General features: G+C 39.1%; 2 protein-coding genes across 16 annotated transcripts in view; both read left to right on the top strand.

Moving 5' to 3' along the window:
* Positions 1 to 16,080, top strand: part of PPP1R21 (protein phosphatase 1 regulatory subunit 21) — a 29,479-nt gene extending 13,399 nt beyond the window's left edge. For 9 of the 10 annotated variants that reach the window (XM_085218824.1, XM_085218833.1, XM_085218828.1 and 6 more), the window contains 13 exons: positions 3,483 to 3,584; positions 3,658 to 3,746; positions 4,430 to 4,566; positions 4,690 to 4,782; positions 6,378 to 6,505; positions 6,831 to 6,983; positions 7,762 to 7,854; positions 8,796 to 9,029; positions 10,329 to 10,364; positions 11,250 to 11,366; positions 12,216 to 12,314; positions 13,191 to 13,319; positions 14,892 to 16,080. In XM_085218824.1, the coding sequence (XP_085074950.1) occupies positions 3,483 to 3,584; positions 3,658 to 3,746; positions 4,430 to 4,566; positions 4,690 to 4,782; positions 6,378 to 6,505; positions 6,831 to 6,983; positions 7,762 to 7,854; positions 8,796 to 9,029; positions 10,329 to 10,364; positions 11,250 to 11,366; positions 12,216 to 12,314; positions 13,191 to 13,319; positions 14,892 to 14,921 (1,440 nt within the window). In that variant the 3' untranslated portion in view covers positions 14,922 to 16,080. Of the gene's footprint in view, positions 1 to 3,482; positions 3,585 to 3,657; positions 3,747 to 4,429; positions 4,567 to 4,689; positions 4,783 to 6,377; positions 6,506 to 6,830; positions 6,984 to 7,761; positions 7,855 to 8,795; positions 9,030 to 10,293; positions 10,365 to 11,249; positions 11,373 to 12,215; positions 12,315 to 13,190; positions 13,320 to 14,891 lie in introns of those variants that run through there. The other variant, XM_085218827.1, reaches the window with a different exon arrangement.
* A 1,631-nt stretch (positions 16,081 to 17,711) lies between these two features.
* The window catches only part of COMMD1 (copper metabolism domain containing 1), a 67,129-nt gene continuing 64,638 nt past the window's right edge, over positions 17,712 to 20,202 (top strand). For 4 of the 6 annotated variants that reach the window (XR_014881840.1, XM_085218823.1, XM_085218822.1 and 1 more), the window contains exon 1: positions 17,712 to 17,958. Coding sequence is in view for 4 of the 6 variants with exons in the window: in XM_085218823.1 (XP_085074949.1) it covers positions 17,764 to 17,958 (195 nt within the window). In the remaining 2 variants the exon portion in view is untranslated. The remainder of the gene's footprint in view (positions 17,959 to 20,202) is intronic. The other 2 variants (XR_014881841.1, XM_085218819.1) reach the window with 1 other exon arrangement.

The following is a 20,202-nucleotide window of genomic DNA, read 5'->3' as shown; positions in this document are numbered from 1 at the left end:
AGGGCTGGGTGCAAAAAATCCTTTCCCTCTATGCCTTTGTTAAAATAACAGCATGGAGAGCAGTAGCATAGTCATCAAATCATAGTTTTGCTTTTGAAATGTTAAATGGAGGTGCATTGTTGAAGAATTGAGCTGATTATTTAAATATTGCGCTGCTACCTGGATGCCTGTCTTAGCTGCACAAGTAGTAGGAAAATGTACTGGGGTATGGAATATGTTGAGATAGGAGGTCCTGTATTTGAATGGTGTAACTACAACATGAAATAAACTGGATGTAAGCTAGGTTTATGAAGGAGACTGCTCACTTGTCAAATAACTAATTTATTTTGGGATGTCTGTGTGAAGAGCACTCTTCTAAGTGTAGTGAAGTTTCAAGTCACCGAGCTGAGCGGTGCAGTCAATACATTACAAGGATGGGAAGCCATCCAAAGGGATCTGGACAGGCTGGGGAAGTGGGCCCATGAAAACCTAATGAGGTTCAACAGCGCCAAGTGCAGGGTGCTGCACTTGGGTCAGGGCAATCCCAGGTTTTTATACAAATGAGGGGAACATCTCCTTGAGAGCAGCCCTGCGGAGAAGGACTTGGGGGCCCTGGTGGATGAGAAACTGGACGTGAGCCAGCTGCGTACGCTTGCAGCCCAGCAGGCCAGCTGTGTTCTGGGCTGCATTAAGAAGGGGTGGCCAGCAGAGAAAGGGAGGTGATTGTCCCCCTGTACTCAGCTCTGTGAGGCCCCATCTGCAGTGCTGCGTCCAGGCCTGGGGCCTCCAGTACAGGAAGGACGTGGAGCTCTTGGAGGAGGAGGACCATTGAGATGATCAGAGGGCTGGAGCACCTCTCCTACGAGGAAAGATTGAGGTACCTTGGCTTGTTTAGCTTGGAGAACAGAAGGCTCTGGGGAGACCTCATTGTGGCCTTCCAGTATGTGAAGGGAGCTTATAAACAGGAGGGGGAACGGCTGTTTATGAGGGTGGATAGTGATAGGACAAGGGGGAATGGTTTTAAACTGAGACAAGGGAGGTTTAGGTTAGATATTAAGAGGAAGTTTTTCACACAGAGGGTGGTGACGCAGTGGAACAGGTTGTCCAAGGAGGTTGTGGATGCCCCATCCCTGGAGGCATTCAAGGCCAGGCTGGATGTGGCTCTGGGCAGCCTGGTCTGCTGGTTGGCGACCCTGCACATAGCAGGGGGTTGGAACCAGATGATCATTGTGGTCCTTTTCTGTGATGACTTGAAGTGTGTTGGCATTGGGAAATCTGACCTGACTCTTCTTTCACAACTCAATGGGGTGACTTCTTAGAGTATCTTCCAGAGTTCTCAAGTTGCATCTTCCGAGTTTTTCTTTCCATGTCATGAATTTTGTGCACAAATATTCGTGCAGGAGGTCCATGTGTGTATGGCCGTATAACACCCGTAGAAGCAAATGTAAACTGTTGCAAAACTTTTCTGTTCTCAGGAGGACCTCCATTAATCTCCTTACAGGCAACAAGTTTGCTTTTGTGGACGTTTATCAGCTAGAGAAATCCTATTCAATTTACTTTCTCAATCCTTTTACCTATATAATAAAGAATAAGCTTTTCTAGAGGTTCAGTGTAGATCTTCATTTGAGAATAGTATATTCTTGCTTCACTAACAATACTCTGAATGGCACATCCTTCTTTTAAAAATTGTAATTTTGTTATCTTCCAAGTTCTTTGGAGCAGAAACTGAGTCTCCTTGTTTATGTGGCTTAGTGTGGTGATTGGATTCCACAGACATACTGCCATTTGCCCTGGTCAGATAAATTGGGTTTCATAGACATCATTTCTCATGCATGTTTTTGTCTTAATGTCCTAATCAGTAGTTCTTTGTTTTTCAGCAGATAAGTGCTTTCACACAGCTGAAAAGTGCAACTTAATCCCAACTCTGATTCTTCTCTCTGGATAGTTGTTTAGGTTTTGTCGTCATGAATTCTCTTGTAGCCTACCTTTATTCTTGTATGTTTGTGACTTAAATGCTTTAGTGCATTCTACCTCACAGCTTTCCCGGTGATTTCCCAGCAACAAAGTCTCTTGTCACTCACTGAAGCTGCTGTTGCTCCTGTGTCTTCAATTAACATACCTAGTTGCTTGGCAGGCATTCTCAGTGTGGTCTTAGCTTCTGCACTGAGTGCTTCAGAAGCCTTTTTTAACACAGAAAATGAAACAAGTATCATGCAGTGACTTAGCAGACTTGCGCTGATCTGTTTTTCCCCAACTCCAGGTCTTGTCTGGCGTTTTCAAGCTATTTTCCCCCACCAGACACTCAAAATAGATGTGGACAATTCCTTTCCAGGTTCAAGTATTCCTTTTCTCCTTAAGCATTGGATTGCTGGTTTCTGCTGGGGCTTCAGCATCGTGCCAGATAATTCCAGTCCTTTTCCTTGCAACACAAGGCAGGAGCTTTCTGCATGTGGCACTTTTTTCCTTAGATTTAAGAACTGACCATAATTCTATCCAGATTTGTGCATGCATAAGAGCTTGGCATCTCTTCTTGTTAACACTGTGTTACTGCAGCATAATAATAATAAGAAAAATTTCTATTTGCCTGGGATCTTTACTTACTGTTGTAGTATAAATAACCAAAGGTGAAAGTATCTTTCTGTGGGGTAAATTGTGATTGCCAGTATCAATTGCAGAAAAGGTTCTTTAATACTATGATACGTATATCTACATTGTTAAATGTTTTAAACCTGAGAGTACCACCAGTGTTTATTTTGAAGAGGTTGAGTGAATACTTCTGTTTTGTGGCTTACTTTTTTGGAGGATAAATTAGCCATAAAATTTATTTAAGCATATTTTAGGAAAGATGGGCAGTGCAATGAGGCCAGAGTTTCAGCATTTCTCTTAAGTGTCACATTTGCTGACAGCAGCCATTCCCCCTTTGCTCAGTTACCCCTCCATCCTTTACACTGGCATAAGCATACTTTTGCCCACTTGGAGGACTGGACTGAAAACATAAAATACATACATTTCTCTTGCTCTCAGTTCTAACTCAGTTCAGTTCTTCATTACTTTGCACAGCAGAACTCTTTGTGCTAATTAATAGCACGAGGGCTGATAAGAAAATAATAGCTGAGAGAAAGGTGGCACAGCTTGTTTTGGTGACTTACTGAGTGCATGGATCTAGCTTTAATTTGATGTAGTTGAGCAAATAACACAAAGTTTTTTATAGTCAAAAACCCAGGTGTACTGCATGACAGGTATAGGTAGATAAGGTACTGTGGCAGAGTTATACATGGGAAGGGTTTGCCTGGATTTCCATTACTGTCTTTGCTTTCCCTCAAGGTTTATGTCTGTGTGCCATGTGGAGGAGGGGGCTGTACATCACTTGATTTTTATTATTGATGTCTTGGGGATCATTTAAAGTGATAGATACTGTGTTAAAATTGACTTTTCTGTTGTTAAATGTGAAACAGTTTGAGAGTCTTCAGCACGCACCATCTCAAATATCTCTCTGTACTCAGTTCTCACAGTATCTTCATGAAAATGCTTTTTATGTTCGCCCTCTGGAGGAAGGAATGCTTCAGTTGTTTGAGAGTATTACAGAAGATACCGTGACAGTCCTGGTAAGATTTCTTACTTTTAGTATTAAAAAAGACTTCAACGGAGCAGAAATACTTACGCTGTTTTTCTTTCCAGGAAACAACTGTGAAATTGAAGGCCTTTTCAGAACATTTAGCTTCATACTTATGCTTTTTAAGAAAGATTCTTCCTTATCAGTTAAAAAGGTACTTCCAGTTTAATAGATCACATTGAAGGGGCACTGTCAGATTTGCAACACTGACAATGTCTACAACTCAAATATTAAATCAAACCTTAAAGCACCTTAGATTAAAGGCAGAAATTTTCTTTGCATACTGTTTCTTGAGCCTTTAAGTTATGTTTTTTTACTTTTTTGTCTTTTTTCCCGTAGGCATTAGAACTGAACCACTATATTTTAAAACTTCTCCCCTTGAAGATGTGGCTTTAATAAAAGCTGTACAGACTCTAATGTTTAATTGTATTACTCAATAGTATTGATACTATTCAGATATTATATACTGAAACTGTTAATTTCTTGGGCCTGTCTGAAGATTTTGTTATTCTGTATGTATAGCAAAACTGTTGGATGCACATTCCTTCTGTAATGAAAATGTGTGCTCCTGAGTTGGTCAAAGGGAGGTACTTTGTCAGTGCAAATGAAGACTTAAAAAGAGGATTTGGGTTAAGAAGAGGAAAAAGGTTTTTATGATTTCTTTGTGACTTTGCTCTGTAACTCCAATAAGTTAGCCTTTCTAAAATAACCTCTTTATTGCTGCTTTGGATTGGCAATGTAGAAAGAACTATCTATCTACCCCCAAGATCTTGAAATTCTTATGTAAGAGATTTGCTCATTTGTTTTTTTATGTGTGTTTAAAAATCATATTCCTAGTTTGGAAGAAGAGTGTGAGTCTTCTCTTTGCACAGCTGCTTTAAAAGCTAGAAATATGGAGCTACACAGAGACATGAAAAGGTTGACGGCGATCTTTGAGAAGCTACATACATATGTTAGTCTTCTTGCTTTACCAAGTAAGTGCCAGCTTGGGCTCAGTTGCTTTGAGGCTAGGAGAAACTGGTGTTAGATTTTTAGAGTTAACATTTTCATTAATGATAGAGTTCTAACTTTTTTCTCCTTTTTCATGGTACTTTTAGGTACGAAACCAGAAGGACTACTTAGGACAAATTACAGCTTGGTGTTTACAAACATTGCTGCAAGCCTTCATGGGTCTCATGACATCCTGAAAGGTGAGGCTACATGAGTAGTGGTACGTTTCAGTTTTCATCCTTAGTCTTTCAACACAGTGGATGTGGACTTTCTCTGTTAAAATGTTAAATGTGTGGTACATAGTAAATCTGATTTGTTTTGCCCATATAGATTGACGTTAAACCTGCTGAGTACAAGTTTTTGTCATCCACAAATGTTTTTCAGTACTCTGTTCTGTTAGCTTAGTTCTTGTAAGTTTCTGGAACATGAAATTGTGACACTCTAGACCTGTGAGCTGTGGTACTTTAGTTTCTGAACTGTATTGTTGTAATTGAACGTATACAGAATGGAATGCTATAGATGTATGTATTCCTGTTTACATAATGCTGACCTGGCACTACCATCAAAATGGAAGTTTTCTTAGATTTCAAGTTGATCACACTTTTTTTTTTAAACATGATTATATAACCAAAGATGATGAGGAAGTTAGTTTCAATATTAAAACAGAACTTCTTTCTTCTACATGGCCTACTCTCCTTTTATATAAAGGATGTAGATTTATGTTTCTAATGGAGTCAGCTATATAAACATTAAGGTCTTAATTTACAAGTGTTTTGTTTTTTTAATCTGTTAGTAATAATGTCAGTAGTACTACCTCATTTTATAGAATCTTTGGTTTAACTAAGTGATTATGTTAGAGATTTGTAGGTCAAACACAATGAATTATTAAGCCAGTCAGCATTGCAGCGTAGGTAAGTTTGATGTGTACCTTCTGCCTCTTGTTATGGTTTCTCTAATGTAACATCAGCCCAAATTGTACTTAACAAAAGAAGTAAAGAAGACTGAGAAAGTCTGAAGAAAACTGTCAGAACTCATTAGTTAGCAATGGAAACATTGCAACACATCAGACTCCCGTGTAAGAGAATTCTTGATTTGTAGTTTCTCTTTACCTTCCCTAACACAAATGTAGTTCTAATTCCTCAAGCTTGCATCAGGTTAAAACTTCGTTGATAATGACCTGAGATTTCTCATTTTTGTACCTGTGAAACATTTACTTGTGAAACTAACGCTTCTTTGTAAATTACTTTCAGAAAGTTCTGTGTGGTGGTGATGTTTTTTATTTGTTCCCCCGCCCTCAGAAGACTATTCTGTTAATGTAGCCTGAAGGAAGTTTCGAATACGTCTTTCTGTGCTGTATAGTTCTTGTAGCCGTTTAGATTTGCTCTGACAATTTTAATACCCTACCCTTTTAATTTCCATAAGCTTCAGACTAATTGTTAGTAATGTTTAATGTCTGTGTCTAGTATCCTGATATAAGTATGTGGAAGTGGAAAATATACTTTGGAGCAAGGTGCTAGTTCAGTGGGAGCTTGTCTTCCCTGTATAGTTGTGGCTTTTGGGACAGAGCATACTTAAATATGTCTCTTTGTTCTCCCTTCTGTAACAGACACAGTGTCTGTTCTAATCATGAACAACCACCTATGGCAATCTACTGAACAACTAAGAGTATCAGGACTAAACATTTATTCAACTCAAGGAGGGTAGTATTCAAATTCCAATGCCACGAGCTGAAGTTGGAAATGGTCACTTAAATAGACAAAAAACATAAATGATATCAATGTTTTTATTTTTCTAGACATTTCCAAGCACTACAGTCAGAAAGCTACACTAGAACAAGATGTTCCAACTGCCACACAGAAGCTCATAACTACAAACGACTGTATTTTGTCCTCCATTTTGTCTTTAACAAATGGAGTAGGCAAGGTAATGGAAACTTTTGTCTGGATATAATGCCACAACTTGAGCATTTTTTTTCTTTTTGTTTAATAAAAAAGAATTATTTGAGAAATGTAAATGTGTCTTTAGTACTCCCACCTATATTCAGACTTTTTCTAAGGTATTTTTGTGCTGTACGTTAAAAACAGTAGGTGGTAATAGTAGGTACCCTGGAAAGGATGTTTTGCCTTAGTGAGGTCTGAGCTATGTGAAGTCCAGTTTCACTTAGTGCTTTTCCCTCGCTTAAATGCGTAACTGCTCTGACAAGTCATTCTGTTCTAATTCAAAAAGTGACTTCTCTTGGTATGCCTAGATTGCTTCGTTCTTTAGCAACAACTTGGATCACTTCACTTCTTCGTTGAGCTATGGCCCAAAAGGAGGAACAGAGTTCATCAGCCCTCTTTCAGCAGAGTGTATGCTGCAGTACAAGAAAAAGGCAGTTGCCTATATGAAGACTCTGAAGAAGGTTTGTTCAGTTCACATGCTTGCATAGAGATAGCATAATAAGCTTGCTCTTCAGTTGTAACAAAGAGAATACAAATCAATGGTTTCCAGTATTTGGAAAGGATTTTTCTCAATGAAAAACAGAAAATAGAGAAATAGAGAAATAATGGTATTTATGAAATCTGAGAGCATAGTTGCTCTCAAAACTAATGGTTCTGCTGTTATCCATTTCCATGAGTAACTTCTGTACTGAGGAGGGTCTTGAGCTGATCTTTTTTACTGATTTAACCTGCCTCCCACGTTTGCCAGGAATGTGAAGTGAGTGACATCATTTTTATATTTGTATTCACTGAAGACCAAATGTTGAGATCAAATGAAGAAGAAACCAGATGTTAGGAAAAATAAGTATGATAGAGAAAATATGCTGAACTAAAAGACTGAACATTACCAAATCTCCTGCAGTTCCTATTAAAATTAAAAACTAAGTGATGATGTACGTGTACTTACGGGTTGTCATTGCTCCCCTTTGATGTTCTGATGTCTGTCAGGTGGACCTAAAGATACTTTTGATCACTAAGTAGCACATAGTTTTCTTAGCACCTTTTAATTAAGTGTGCATTTTGATAGGGAGTAGGTAGGTTTTTTAAGTGGGAACTTTTTTTTTCTACTGGTTGGTAAATATTTGGAGAATGTTTTTCTTCCCTCTTGTAAAGTAAGGAGGGTAAGAAGAAAAAAAATGTAGAACACTTATTCTGATTTACTGTCAAACATATTCTGACTTTTTTTCTATCCTTCTGCAGCCTTGTGCAGATTCAGTGCCTTATGAAGAGGCTTTGGCCAATCGCAGAGTCCTTCTGAGTTCCACAGAAAGTAGAGAAGGTCTCGCACAACAGGTATCCTGGTATACCTATAATATTTAGTAATGTATTTATAAAGGGAAAGTAGTATTGAGTAGTCAACCTGTGTGTGGTTTTGTACATAAATAGAAATTCTGAGTCTTAAAATAAGACTCTAGATATCCTATTTACAATTCCGAAAGTAAAAGAGTGCAAACTTTTAATATTGTATACTGTTTTGAGTGGGTTTTCGTGGACTATATAAAGTTGTTTATAGCAACAACTTTTTTAGAGTATATTAAATAGGTCTTATTTCCATCGTTCTTGAAGTATGTGTTTGGTTTTTTTCTGGAAGGTGAGGCAAAGGGAGATTAAGTGGTGTTTAAAAGGCCTGTGCAATCTGTCCATCTCTGAGTGAGACTGACTTATGGACTGACTAAAACTTAGCTATTAGCTTGAATGTTCTTGCTGTGCTTATGGTCTTTAACTTCTACAGAAGAAAGACTTGAGTGTTTTTTGTAATAGCTCATTCAGAGCATATTAATTGAGATGAGATGACTTCAAATAGAAATGTGTGGAGGGATAGGTTATATAATGTTCCTTAGCTTTCCTTACCTGGACAAGCTGGGGTTTCTGTCTGTGGGAGTGGAATGTCTGGGAAAGGAAGGATTGTGTTTCACTTGTTTGCAGATAACAAAGCAATGCTGGTGCCAGGCACACATCTTTTAAAGTTTCCTGTTTTTCTTCTAACCTCTGCCTGCTCTGATTTTCATCTAATTTGTCCTTGGCTCTTTGAGCAGCAACTGGTAACCCTTATTTCAGACAAATTGAGTAGTTGAGTCATTGTGTTACATGACCACACTTAAGCCTACAGATAGCAGCCTACTACTTACTAGCTCACCTGTATAATAGTTTAAAATAGTACTGTCTTCAAACATCTCCTGGAGGGTATTTTTTCCTATGTTCAGTAACATGCACTGTGAACTTCCATCCAAAAGGTCCAACAGAGTTTGGAGAAAATTGCAAAACTTGAACAAGAGAAAGAGCATTGGATGTTGGAGGCCCAGCTAGCAAAAATAAAACTGGAGAAGGAAAACCAAAAGCTGAAGAACTCTCTTAGTGGACATTTAGCTGAAACTGTACAGGAGTGTTCTGTTTTATCAAATACAACTGAACAAAAGGAGGAGACTACAGAGAAGAGTCAGAGGGAACCTATCAAAAGTACTAGTCTGGTAAGTGACTTCTTCAATAGAAAAAACCATGGGAGTTGACAATAGCACTATTTGATCAATGGAACTTTAATATTGAAAGTTTTTTGATGTTGAAATGCAGTCATACTTAAGCTCCTGATTTGCAAAGCTGTTTGCTGATATTCTCCTCAGTGTTTGGAACTTCTTGACTTCTGAGACTTTGTTCAGTATCTTGATATTAATAGAAATGTTATGTAGTTCTGTACTTGATTGGCTGCGGGGGAAAGAATAGGTGCTTGACTTCTTGACTTTTCTGTCTACAGCTAAGAAGCCTTGCAAGTAGTATATATATCTTAGATTGGCTCTGAGTTTCCAGTATTCTTCACTTGCAGGTGTGTAAAAGCAAACAGAAATAGGTGATCAGTATTTTTAAGTGGATTAAGAAAGAACAGGTCAGTGTAGTGTAACTTAATTTGAACTTGAAGCCATTCAAGTTTCCAGTGTTCACTGCATCATTAATTTTATCAACAGTGCTTTTGGATATGGCATGTATTCTGTCTTGTCTTTGTATGTTGGTAAATAATAATAACCCACAAAAATACTAACGGGTTGTTTTCGTAGAATCATTTAGGTTGCAAAAGATTTAATCTTGAAGGCCCGCATGTCCAACCAGTTTTGAAATAAGCTGTCATGTTAAGTTTGATCCTTCAGGAGTTTAAGGAGAACGTCTTTTTCTAGTTGGTGCTCCCTGTAACTGGTAGGTCAGCCATATAAACATTACCCATAGGCATAAATCTGTAGTCCTGTTCAGGTCAAGGAAAACATGTAAGAATGTCTTTGTAAAGGGTCAGACATGAAACTTGTTATTCACATACATCTCAGCTAGAGTTTTGTGAGTATGTGAAACTGAGCTGTCAGTGTAATTTATTAATGAAACTGCAGAGGAAAAGAATTCAGAAGGTACTCAAGAAATCCAAGATGGATTTCCTTGCTCTTGAAACTGAGTAATTAAGAGACATCTCGGTACACAGAAGCACTAATTTTCATGTGTGTATAATATAGAAGCAATAATCAGGTAAGCTAACTAGATCTTGTTTGATTTCATCGTTGTTACCCTGTAAACATCCTAACATATAGAAGGGATATTTAGTATTTGGAGAGTTGGTGTTGCCTTAAAATCTGTTCAAGGCGCTCACTGCACTACCCTTGCTTATGCTGTAGGTAGAGATGCTTAAACTTAATTCTAACTGTCACAAGAATTTGTTTTTGACTGAAGTCCTTTTATGACTGATGTCTGTTTTTGCAGTTTTCACTTCATGCATATTGTCTTCCTTGTTTTAGATTGGGATGTTGACTATAACTACTGATAACGAGAAGGTAATCTCTTTTAAATGTTATCAAAATGTATCTAGTAAATATTTAAAACTTAATGTTATTCCAAAGGTGTAATTAACTATTAAAAATAACGGTACAATGAGAGAAGTCACTCAGGTAGTTTGTGTATTTTCAGGTTTCTAAAATGATGTTTCTGTTTTTGTGTTTCTTTTAAATATCTTCTGTGTCATGAGTTGTAGCTCTTATTCATGTAAGTAGTTTGGAGCAGCGCAAGCTCGTCCAGATCTGTGCTCTGTAGCTGAAGGAGAATCTTGCTTTCTGTATTTAGAAACCAGAAGTAGATTCAAAGCCTCAATTCTTAATCCCTGAGAAAGGGGCTGAAGTTGGTAGGGGGAGAGGAAGTCACTGGCTCAAGTGCACTGTATTTAACACATAAGTACAGGCTATCCCAAACCAGAAGTTGTTCTGAAAGAAACATAGGAGTAGCTCAGACAAAATATCAACAACAAAACAAAAGTATATCTTAAATGATCTTGTAAAGCATGCAACATTAGTTGTAGTTCTTACAGTTTGGTAGCTTCTGAAACTTAGTTATGCAGAAGAATTATTCCTTAATGAGAAAAGCCAATCAGTGTTTGGATTTTTTGAAATTGATAGAATGAGCTTACTTCTGCAGTGGGTTCATCATCAGACTTCATATTTTAAATTAAGCAAACCTCTTGCATCCTTGGTCCTTAAAGGAAGTATGACGCTAAGAGGTGATGTCAGCTGACCTCCTGTAGGCTGTTGTGATTTGGGGAAATAAGTGCTTTTGGATATGACTGGGAGGCCTCAGTACAGAAGGGGATTCGGTATAGAGGACAGTGTTGTGATGTGAGTATTAAGTTTATTAAAACAAAAAATTAAACAGTCACTTATATTTATAAGATTCCAGATGTTGAATCTCGTGAAGACTTGATTAAAAAACACTATATGGCAAGAATAGCAGAACTTACATCCCATCTACAGCTTGCTGACAGCAAATCAGTACACTTTCATGCAGAGGTGAGAATATAGTTATGTTTGTACTAAAAACAGTAAATCTCCTTCTGAATTTTCTATGAGCAAGTGTTAAATCCATGGTATGTATTCCAGGAAAAATGTTTCTGCAGTACATTTTTTTGGCTGTGATCTTGTATGCGTAAAAATGGATGTTAATGAAAGACTTTAAACAACAGGAGGAAAAATGTCACCCAGTAAGGCTAAAAAAGCGTGAGAACTAAAATATGTATTGTGTATTGGTCTGTTGGTATAAATTGAAATGGCTGGTTTTAGTTACCAGACTATTTTTGGTTTCATCTTAAAATGATGCTGAGAACATTCAATACTTGAATGTATCATGAAGAAATGAAAATAGCTCTCTTGAGAATCTTTTTTTTTTTTTTTTTGTACTTAAGAATTAATAAAATAATTCATGGTCTTTTTAGCTTCCTCTTTTCATTTTAGGTCAAGAAGTAATTCTTGTACATAGTAGAAGTGTGGAATTAACAGAAACTTCTTTAAATTGATTTTTGATAGTGGATGACATAGTAAGCCATCTTTGTATGATACTTGAATAATGTACAAAGTGAGATGTTTGTGTTGCTTTCTAGGAAATATTTCCTGCCAGTGAGGGGATGAAAACAGAACACTTAAACAATAATACGGAAAATCTGTAAAATAAAAACAAGTTTACTGTTAATTATTTCATTATCTTTGTATTTAAAACTGTGCAGATTCTGAGTAAATTTCTTGATATCTGAGGATTACAAAAAGATAGAAACACTCAAAGCATTCAGTTAAAGATGGCACAAGATAACACTTTGGAACTAACTTTCTTCCCTTCTGTCTGCCCTATCCTGCTCTAACTGCCAGTGTCGAGCACTTGCCAAAAGATTGTCTTTAGCTGAGAAGTCCAAGGAATCACTCACAGAAGAATTGAAACTAGCCAGTCAAAGCATCAGTAGATTACAGGCAAGTAAAATATTAAGTGATGTAATAGATGTGCTTGTTAAGGTAATTGTGTATAAGGGGAAGGTGAAGAAGGAAAAGACCTCTAAGCTACAGTTGTGCTTTTTTGGTCCTTAGTAATGTGATGTAAGAAGTAGAGGTATGTGGAGACTAGATGGAAATAATACACTTGAAGTGGAAGATACTTGCAAGGAAATGGTTGTAGTAGCCAAGCCTGTGTTTTTTAGCCCATTGTCAAGGCTGCTTTATAAAAATGTGTTTTCTGTATGTGTAAGTACAGGATTTTTTTCGCCTTATTTCCCTCTGTGAGGGGAAGATTACTTAAATATATAGGTAGCAATTATAACATCATGTGTTTAAACCATGCATTTGTGTTGAGAGCGACTCCTCCCCTTCCTATCCTGTCTGTATCTATGCTCTGTATCTAGTTATTGCTATGTTCTAGTAGTGCACAGTATCCTTCCATATCTCTAATTCTGGAGGCATAGTCACACTGCAAATGTATAAGGGTTGCTGACTCCTTGAGCTTCATCTACCACACTTGTTCATGTACGTGTGGTGTTTTAACCCTACAGATTTTACTTGTTACTTGGCTAGAAGTGATATTGGAAATGTAGCTGTTCAACTTTCATGTAAACTATAAAGAGCTGGGAAAATTATTAAGGAAACCAATCAAAATTAAGGATGACAGGCAATACACGAGTCTTCAGGTGAAAGGGGACCTAAGGACTTTTTGTGATATTTTTCAATTGGGTGGCTTAGTTGCATTTACCTTGCAGCAGAGATGGTACCAACTGGCAAAGCAGCCATTTTCTTACATTGAACAAAGGCTTCAAGCTGCTGACTTTTCTTGTTTTTCTATTTTTTTTTTCCCCCTAGGATGAATTGATGACGACAAAGAGAAGTTATGAGGATCAGTTAAGTATGATGAGTGATCATCTCTGCAGTATGAATGAGACTCTAACAAAACAAAGGGAAGAAATTGACACACTGAAGATGACTAGTAAGGTAAGTTGCCAAGTGTTGATACTAGACGCTGGCTGTAGTTGGGAGCTCTGTGTTTACCTTTGCCATGGCTGCAGTAATAACCTTTCACAAATCAATCCACAAACTGTAGTTTCTTTTCTGGGCCAGCTGGAAAGAAAACTCCAAGTCTGGACATGCACGTTGTCTTGTGCTCTTATCCTAGTTGCAGCTACTTGATTTTTGGCAATTTTCTCCCTCCTCTGTTTTATTTCCACAGTCTAAGTTGTCTGTTTCTTTCATGTAGGAATGAAAAACTTGCCACGTATTTCATTCTGTGGACTTTCTTAAACCACACTTGAGCTTTTTCCAAGCAAGGAACCATCCATTTAACCAGAAGCAAGGTTTTCCACTGTACCTTAATGATGAAAAAAGTGGAAGTCTGCTGTTTAGAACAGTGGGTGCTTACACCATGGTATATCCTGTCCTGAGGGTTCTAGGAAAAAATATACATTGTGAAGGTCTTTCTTTCATTCATTTATTTATGAAATGAATAATCCTCCTTAATTGTGGAATGCAGGGAAGCATTCAGTGAGGGGAAGAGAAATCCGTGTTTAGATTAGACCTCCTTTACAGTGATTTTATCTCTTTATTTATTTTAATTCTAGGCTCTTCTTTCAAGTTCTTCAGATATCTAAGCTTTGAAGTTGACACCACGCTCTTTAGGACTACTTCTTGGTGTATGAGCTCTTAGCTGTATTACACTGACCGTGGCATTTCATATTGTTATAAAACATGAAAACATATACAAAACATAAAATGCTTTGTGGATTTTTCACTTCTCATAATTTCAAAACTTGAAAGGATACACTGTATTTAAGGAAGTAACTTTTAATCTCCCAATAGTAGACACTTGTTTTTGTATTTCAGATGCTACCAAGCATAGAAAACCACTCAATTGAAAGTGATACAGCTTAAAGCCATTATCATTTGAACAGATTTGTTGGTTAGGTTTAAAAACAAATGTTATCCTAAGGAAAGAATTAAAAAGAGTATTGCTGGCAAGAAACTACTGTGCATTTTTTTAAGCTGTATGTTTGCATCGTAGAGTTGTTGGAAGTCAGATGTAAGAAAGTTATTGTAAAACAAATCCTTTTCTCAAGTACAAATGTTCTGTTTAGTCCAAGCTAAATTTGTTTTGGGACAAAATGTTAGGGTGGAGGATGATTGCCTCATGTTGATTCTCTAAGGTTTATATTTGAAATACCACTCAGGGTCAAATTAGGACTGGACCTGCCCTCAGTCTGCTTTGCAATATAAATGGTGCTAATACAGCTGAGTGTTGTGGGATGTAACTCAACTTCTTTTTCCATAATTTTCAATTAAATTAAGGTGTTCTTGTGCTTGTTTGAAAGCTCTGGTACCTTCCTGTGTTATGCCTGTAAGCACAAAGGGATTTTCAGAGCAAGCACTTGCAACCGTACTGCTTATCTTCAGCTTTACAGTGTTTCTTTGCTTGCTGTAAGCATAAATTATCAGACCCTGGGTTGTACATTTCCTCTATACGTGTTCTTAGGTGAATTATATATTGAATTCACTGGTTTCTTCTTTTTGCAGGGAAACTCTAAAAAGAACAAAACCCGATAGCTTCCAGCTCATCAGCTGTCTGTGGAGGCTGCTGCTGAAGAGAGTGCAGATACTGTCTGGTGCCTGTTGTTACGGAAAGCAGGGTAGTGTTGGGTCTCGTGTGAACTGATTTGGTGCTGTACATGGCTTTAAAATATTTAGCACTTCCAACAGATAGAACTTGGTGTTGTCTCTAAACCAGGACACGTACACTCTGTGGATAATTTGTAATTACCTTCAGTTTTTACTGTGCACTTTTTAAAACTGGGTTTTAATTTCCTGTAATAACTTCAGCTTTTGTATATTTTTCAAATATGATTATGCATTAAGAAATTTGGTATCAGTGCAGTAGTTGTCTGTTTCTGAGTTATGTTAAATTGTCAACAGCTGTACACTCAGTTCTTGCTAATGACGGTTTAAAAATTAATTTGGAAACTTTGGCCATGTGAGCTGTGCAGCTACTACTGTAAATGTACTCCTGCCCTCTGAAATGAATTCAAGTGTGTCTTTAAATGATTTCTCTAAATTCCCATGGATAAGTGGGATCGTTCTTCATACCCACCTCCTTTTTTTTTTTTTTTTTTGTTAGATTGCAATAGTCGAAACTCTTGCTACTTGTATTTGGCACTTTGGATTTCGAAATAAAGAGCACAAATAGCTGAACTGGGAAACTTCTCTGAAATTGCTTAAACCCTAATTTTGGCATTTTTGTATACATGTGTATATATTCTGGTTGAAATAGCTGTTAAAAGCTATAGGAAAATGTGATCGTAATTTTGCCCCAAAAGAGTGAAGCAGTATATGTGTGTAGAATAGATCAGCTTACTGTGCTCTCTAACAATGAAGAATATAAAATACGTAGAACTTTGAAACACTGAATTTGCAAAAAGTCCCTCGTGGGGTTGGTTCTGATGGGACGACTGAGGAGCTGCACATAGCTTTTCTTATGCTTTGGGAAGCTTGTGATCTCTTGGCCTCTCAAGATTCTTTAAGTGAAGTCTAATAATACACGGTTTCATGACATCTGACTTTTTTTTTTTTAAACCAGATGTGCTGCTTCACACTGATCTTCAGTTCCATAATGTACATTGTGGCACTTAGTTGTCCCATAAGGGTTTGCTCTGATATCAGCTGTGTCAATGTGTTACCAATATGTAACAATAAAATCAACTAAACAAAACCTTTTTTTTTTTTTTTTTTTTTTTTTTTTTTTTTTTTTTTTAGTTCTGTTTATGCCTGGCTTACAGAATGTGATACCATGGTAGGGAATTGAAGGTTATCTCTTGGTGAGGTGACCTGAAGCAGTGACCTGATTACTCTTAGTAGTGCTCATTTGCTTGGGGAATGTTGGTCTGAGTGAGCCTGAATTTCTGCACTAGTGCTGTGGTGTGCAAAGTGTACTTGGTTCCCTGTCAACGCTTCTCACCTTTGTGCCTCCTCAGTGGCAGAAGTTATCTTCTCTGGCTCGATCACAACTATTGAGCTGTTTTGATTCAAGTTTTTCCTTTTAAGGACAAAATGGATGTGGTCATGAAGTGGGAGAAGAGAGGGGGAGCATCTGTACAGCTTACTAGCATCCTGTTGAATAGAACTGCATCCCAGCAGATAAAAAGTCTGGGAAGTGTTTACTTTCTTTAACCATTCAATTAAAACAGATCTTCAACTTCAGGCTGCATCTGCTGGGTCAGCATGGGCGGATGTTGTAGTGCTGCTTCTATGTGGTAAAACCAACTGGCAGGGAGCTTCAGTGACTTAATACAACCTCAGTCCTCTGTAGAAGAAAGATGATACTGCTAAAACTCCAAGAGTCAGCAGGAGTAAGTGAACTGCTTTTGTATTTTAGGCAATATCAGGAACATTCTTTTTCCTTGGAAAAAACACACATTTCTGGTTGTTCTGAGAAAATTTGTAGGCAACACATCCCTTTCTCCACATCTTTATAGCCAGAGGTTGTTGCTACTGCCCAGAAGAGGTGTGAAAGTAATTATAGCAGTTCTGAGCAGCAAAAGGATATTGTGTAAAGTGACCTAGGCTATCGCTGATCTCCTGTCTGGATTGCTGCTGTCCCTTGTGTGGCTACTCTGGCTGATGAGCTGTATGCTGTTCAAGGCTGTACTTGGATCGTCACCCCAGGAAGCTGCTTCTTCCTAGGACAAGATTGCAAGGAAGAGTTCTGAGGAGTAGAGCCACCCTTGTGTGAACTGGTGCCTGTAACTAGTGATACAGGGCCATGCATAGTGGTTCTGCAGTTCACGCAGCATATGTTGTTGCCTGCTCTTCTCTTTCTCTGCCTTCCCCACTTCCTTTTATCCCAACCCGTTTCTGCACTTAAAAATCAGTGGAGGTTCAATCTGAGGAGTTGTATTTGTTTTGCTTGCCTGTTCAGATAAGGCACATACAACCAAAAAACGCACAGAGCTGCTGGAATACGCTTAATACAAATCATTATTTCCACTATTTGCCTTTTGCAGTAGCAAACGTGCTGGTTTCATCAGCGTGGCTATTGCTTTGCATGCTCTGAGGAGGCCCTCTTAAGTACGGAAGGCAGATGCTGAGTTCTTAAGTCATAAATTCATTTAGTATCTCATTCTCGAAGACTCAATACGAACTCTGTTTTGGTTTTATACGCTGCCTCCCAAGGGTTTTTGGCATTTTGGTCAGAAGCAGGAGGCGGGTGTCCGCAGAGCAGTACATCTGACTGAAGTTCATCTCCTCTGTCCCCAGTCGCTTTAAAGCTTCAAAAGACGCTTCCTATCCCAGTGACCCAGCGCCCAGGCCCGCCCCAGCCGGGCCGAGCCCAGGGAGGCGGCGCGGCGGCATCCCTTCACGAGGCGGGGACTGAGGCGCGGGCCGCCCCTCCAACATGGCGGCGGCCGAGCAGCAGCCGCCGGCGGCCGATGGCTGCAAGGCGCTGAGCGCGCTGCTGGGCGGCATCGCGCAGGCCGCCTACTACGGCAAGGCCGACATCACGGAGGAGCTGCTGCGCGGGCAGCTCTACCCCGAGGCGGCGCCGGAGGAGTTCCGCGCCCTGCGCGCCAAGATGGGCGGCCTGCTGCAGGTAGCGGCGGGCGGGCGGGCGGGGCCGTGAGGGGGAGCGCAGCCCTGGCTGGGCGTTCTTAACGCCCGGGTGCGGTGTTGAGCAGCCAGAAGGGAGGGCCGAGGTCCTTTGTATTGCCAGTATGGAAAAGACTCCGTGTCTTACATCGACTTTTGCTGAGCTTGTAGGGATGTGAGCACCTACGTTAGATGGGATGATCAGTTTTTTCCCTGGTATATGCGTGTGCTGTCGGTTCGTTGTTAGAAGCAGAAAGTTTCATTGCCCTTGTGAGTATTTAATTCCGTGGTACTCAGTGTACTCTAAGTAGTAATCGGAAGTCAGTATGGTAAATCAACCACTTCCTTGTATCAGGGCTTGGTGAAGGTAAAGGGCTTCCACATGCCCTCCCACATTCCATACGTGCAAAGCTTGGTAATTTCTCTAGCACATGAAAAGCAAGGAGGTGAAAAAGACCACAGAAGTGCATCGAACTTACTGCAATAACAAGTATTTAATTGCCTCCTCCTATCCCCCTGGATCTTTGTATACTCCTGGTTTATTTATAAAAGCTGTCTTCATGATACATTTCTTCTGTAGAACTGTGTAGTTTTCTGCAGAATGTTTACAATCATCTGATCTCTTTCTAAGGTGCCCAATTTATTTCATGGAACAGTCATATTACTGTACTGCTTTCACCTCTTATGAACTTTTTTAAGAAATGTAATTCCTTGTGTGGTGTTTCCTACGAGGTAGAACAAAGCTCCAGGAGGGCTGGCCTTGGAGAGTTGTAGCATCTCAGTTGCGTATTCCCCAGCCTTCTACCCCATCAGATTTCAAAGCATTGAGAAACTGGAGGAGATCAGCTCCTGGAGGTTCTCACAGCTTTTTGGCTTTTAAAGACCTCAGCCTGATGAAAATACCGAATTTGTCTCTTCCTTATGGCAGTTGAATTTGCTGAGTTAGTTCCTGTGGTAATAGAAGTTATGCCTTTCCATCTACAGTAATTCTGCTCTTTTCCTTTTGGTGGCAGCAGGCTACTGGGATTACTGTGAGTGTTCGTTGTTGTGCTGGAGGTGTCGTGGCTCCGGCTGTGCTTCAGAACTGTACGTTGCTTAAATGAGCACAAAGTCAGCACAAGGTGTCTAAATATGTTGTTATATTCGATTGTCAATATATATTTTCACTGAGCGCGTTACCATCTGTAACAACTACACCATTATGCTACTGGTAAAATATTAATCACTGTACATAAGAAGCATGTGACAACCCAGTGTTTGATATGCGACATATGAAATGCTTCCATACTGTGTGCACATGACATAACACGTCACTAGTCCTCTTCCTTCTCTTGTTTCCATGAGCAACTGCTCAACACTTGTACCAGCTTTTCTGGTGACCATAGTATTTCATCTCACTGTTATTCAAACAGGAGGCCAATGGTACCTTAGCCGGGTGGCTCTGCGGTGCTACTAGCATTCAGTTTATTCGAGCCCCACCTTGAAGCTATTGGCCTTCATAAAAGGGGCTGCCCGTAGGTAACAAGACAGAGCAGAAACATAGGTGTAAAATTTACTCAGTCATGGAAGAAGAAAGCCTTTGCATTTTCTTCTGGCAGCCATTGGTGGCAGGGGAAAAAAAACAACCTTCTTTCCTCTTGTGTGGCAAGAGAGCTGTCTTTTTTCTTCTCTCAGTAAGTTATCAACCTTCAGGTACCTGGGTTGGTCATGGGCTCCTTTTATTGAGTGCTTTGCAGTTACCGTGCAAGTCTAAGCTCCTGCAAGGCTCAGAGGCAGAGCAGCCTCAGTGCAAAGGCTGAGGTAAAACAATTTGGGAAAGTTGATGTGAAAGATGGTTTGTTTTCTGATGGTTGGAGTTGCTGTTGTGCCTGCATCTGCTAACTGAGAAGAGATCATTGGGATCTGCTTATTCTTACCAGTTCTGACGAAAGTGAACAGTTAACCTGTAAGATAGTATCAGTAAGTGTTCTGTCCATATCAGATACATTCTACCCACGTTAGCTTGGTACATAGTTTCAAACTTTTCATTCTTAGGACTGTGCTTATTTTGGACAACTTCATTTGTTATTGGGCTAGGCAAAAATGTGCTAACAATAACTTAGCATAGAATTTTGTGAGGGAAGGAAGATATATCTACTATGTTGTAACTGGACATGCATGAGAAAGCGATGAACTAAACTGTTGCTTGCCTGGGACAGCTGAATAACAACCATAGGCTTTTTTATTTTGTTTAGTTTTTTAATTCAGT

This window comes from Meleagris gallopavo, chromosome 2 (genome assembly GCF_905368555.1).
Source record: "Meleagris gallopavo chromosome 2, MGAL_WU_HG_1.1, whole genome shotgun sequence".
NCBI classification, from domain to species: Eukaryota; Metazoa; Chordata; class Aves; order Galliformes; family Phasianidae; genus Meleagris; species Meleagris gallopavo.
The sequence above is the reverse complement of the archived record's forward strand: the minus strand, read 5'-3'. Positions and strand labels throughout refer to the sequence as shown.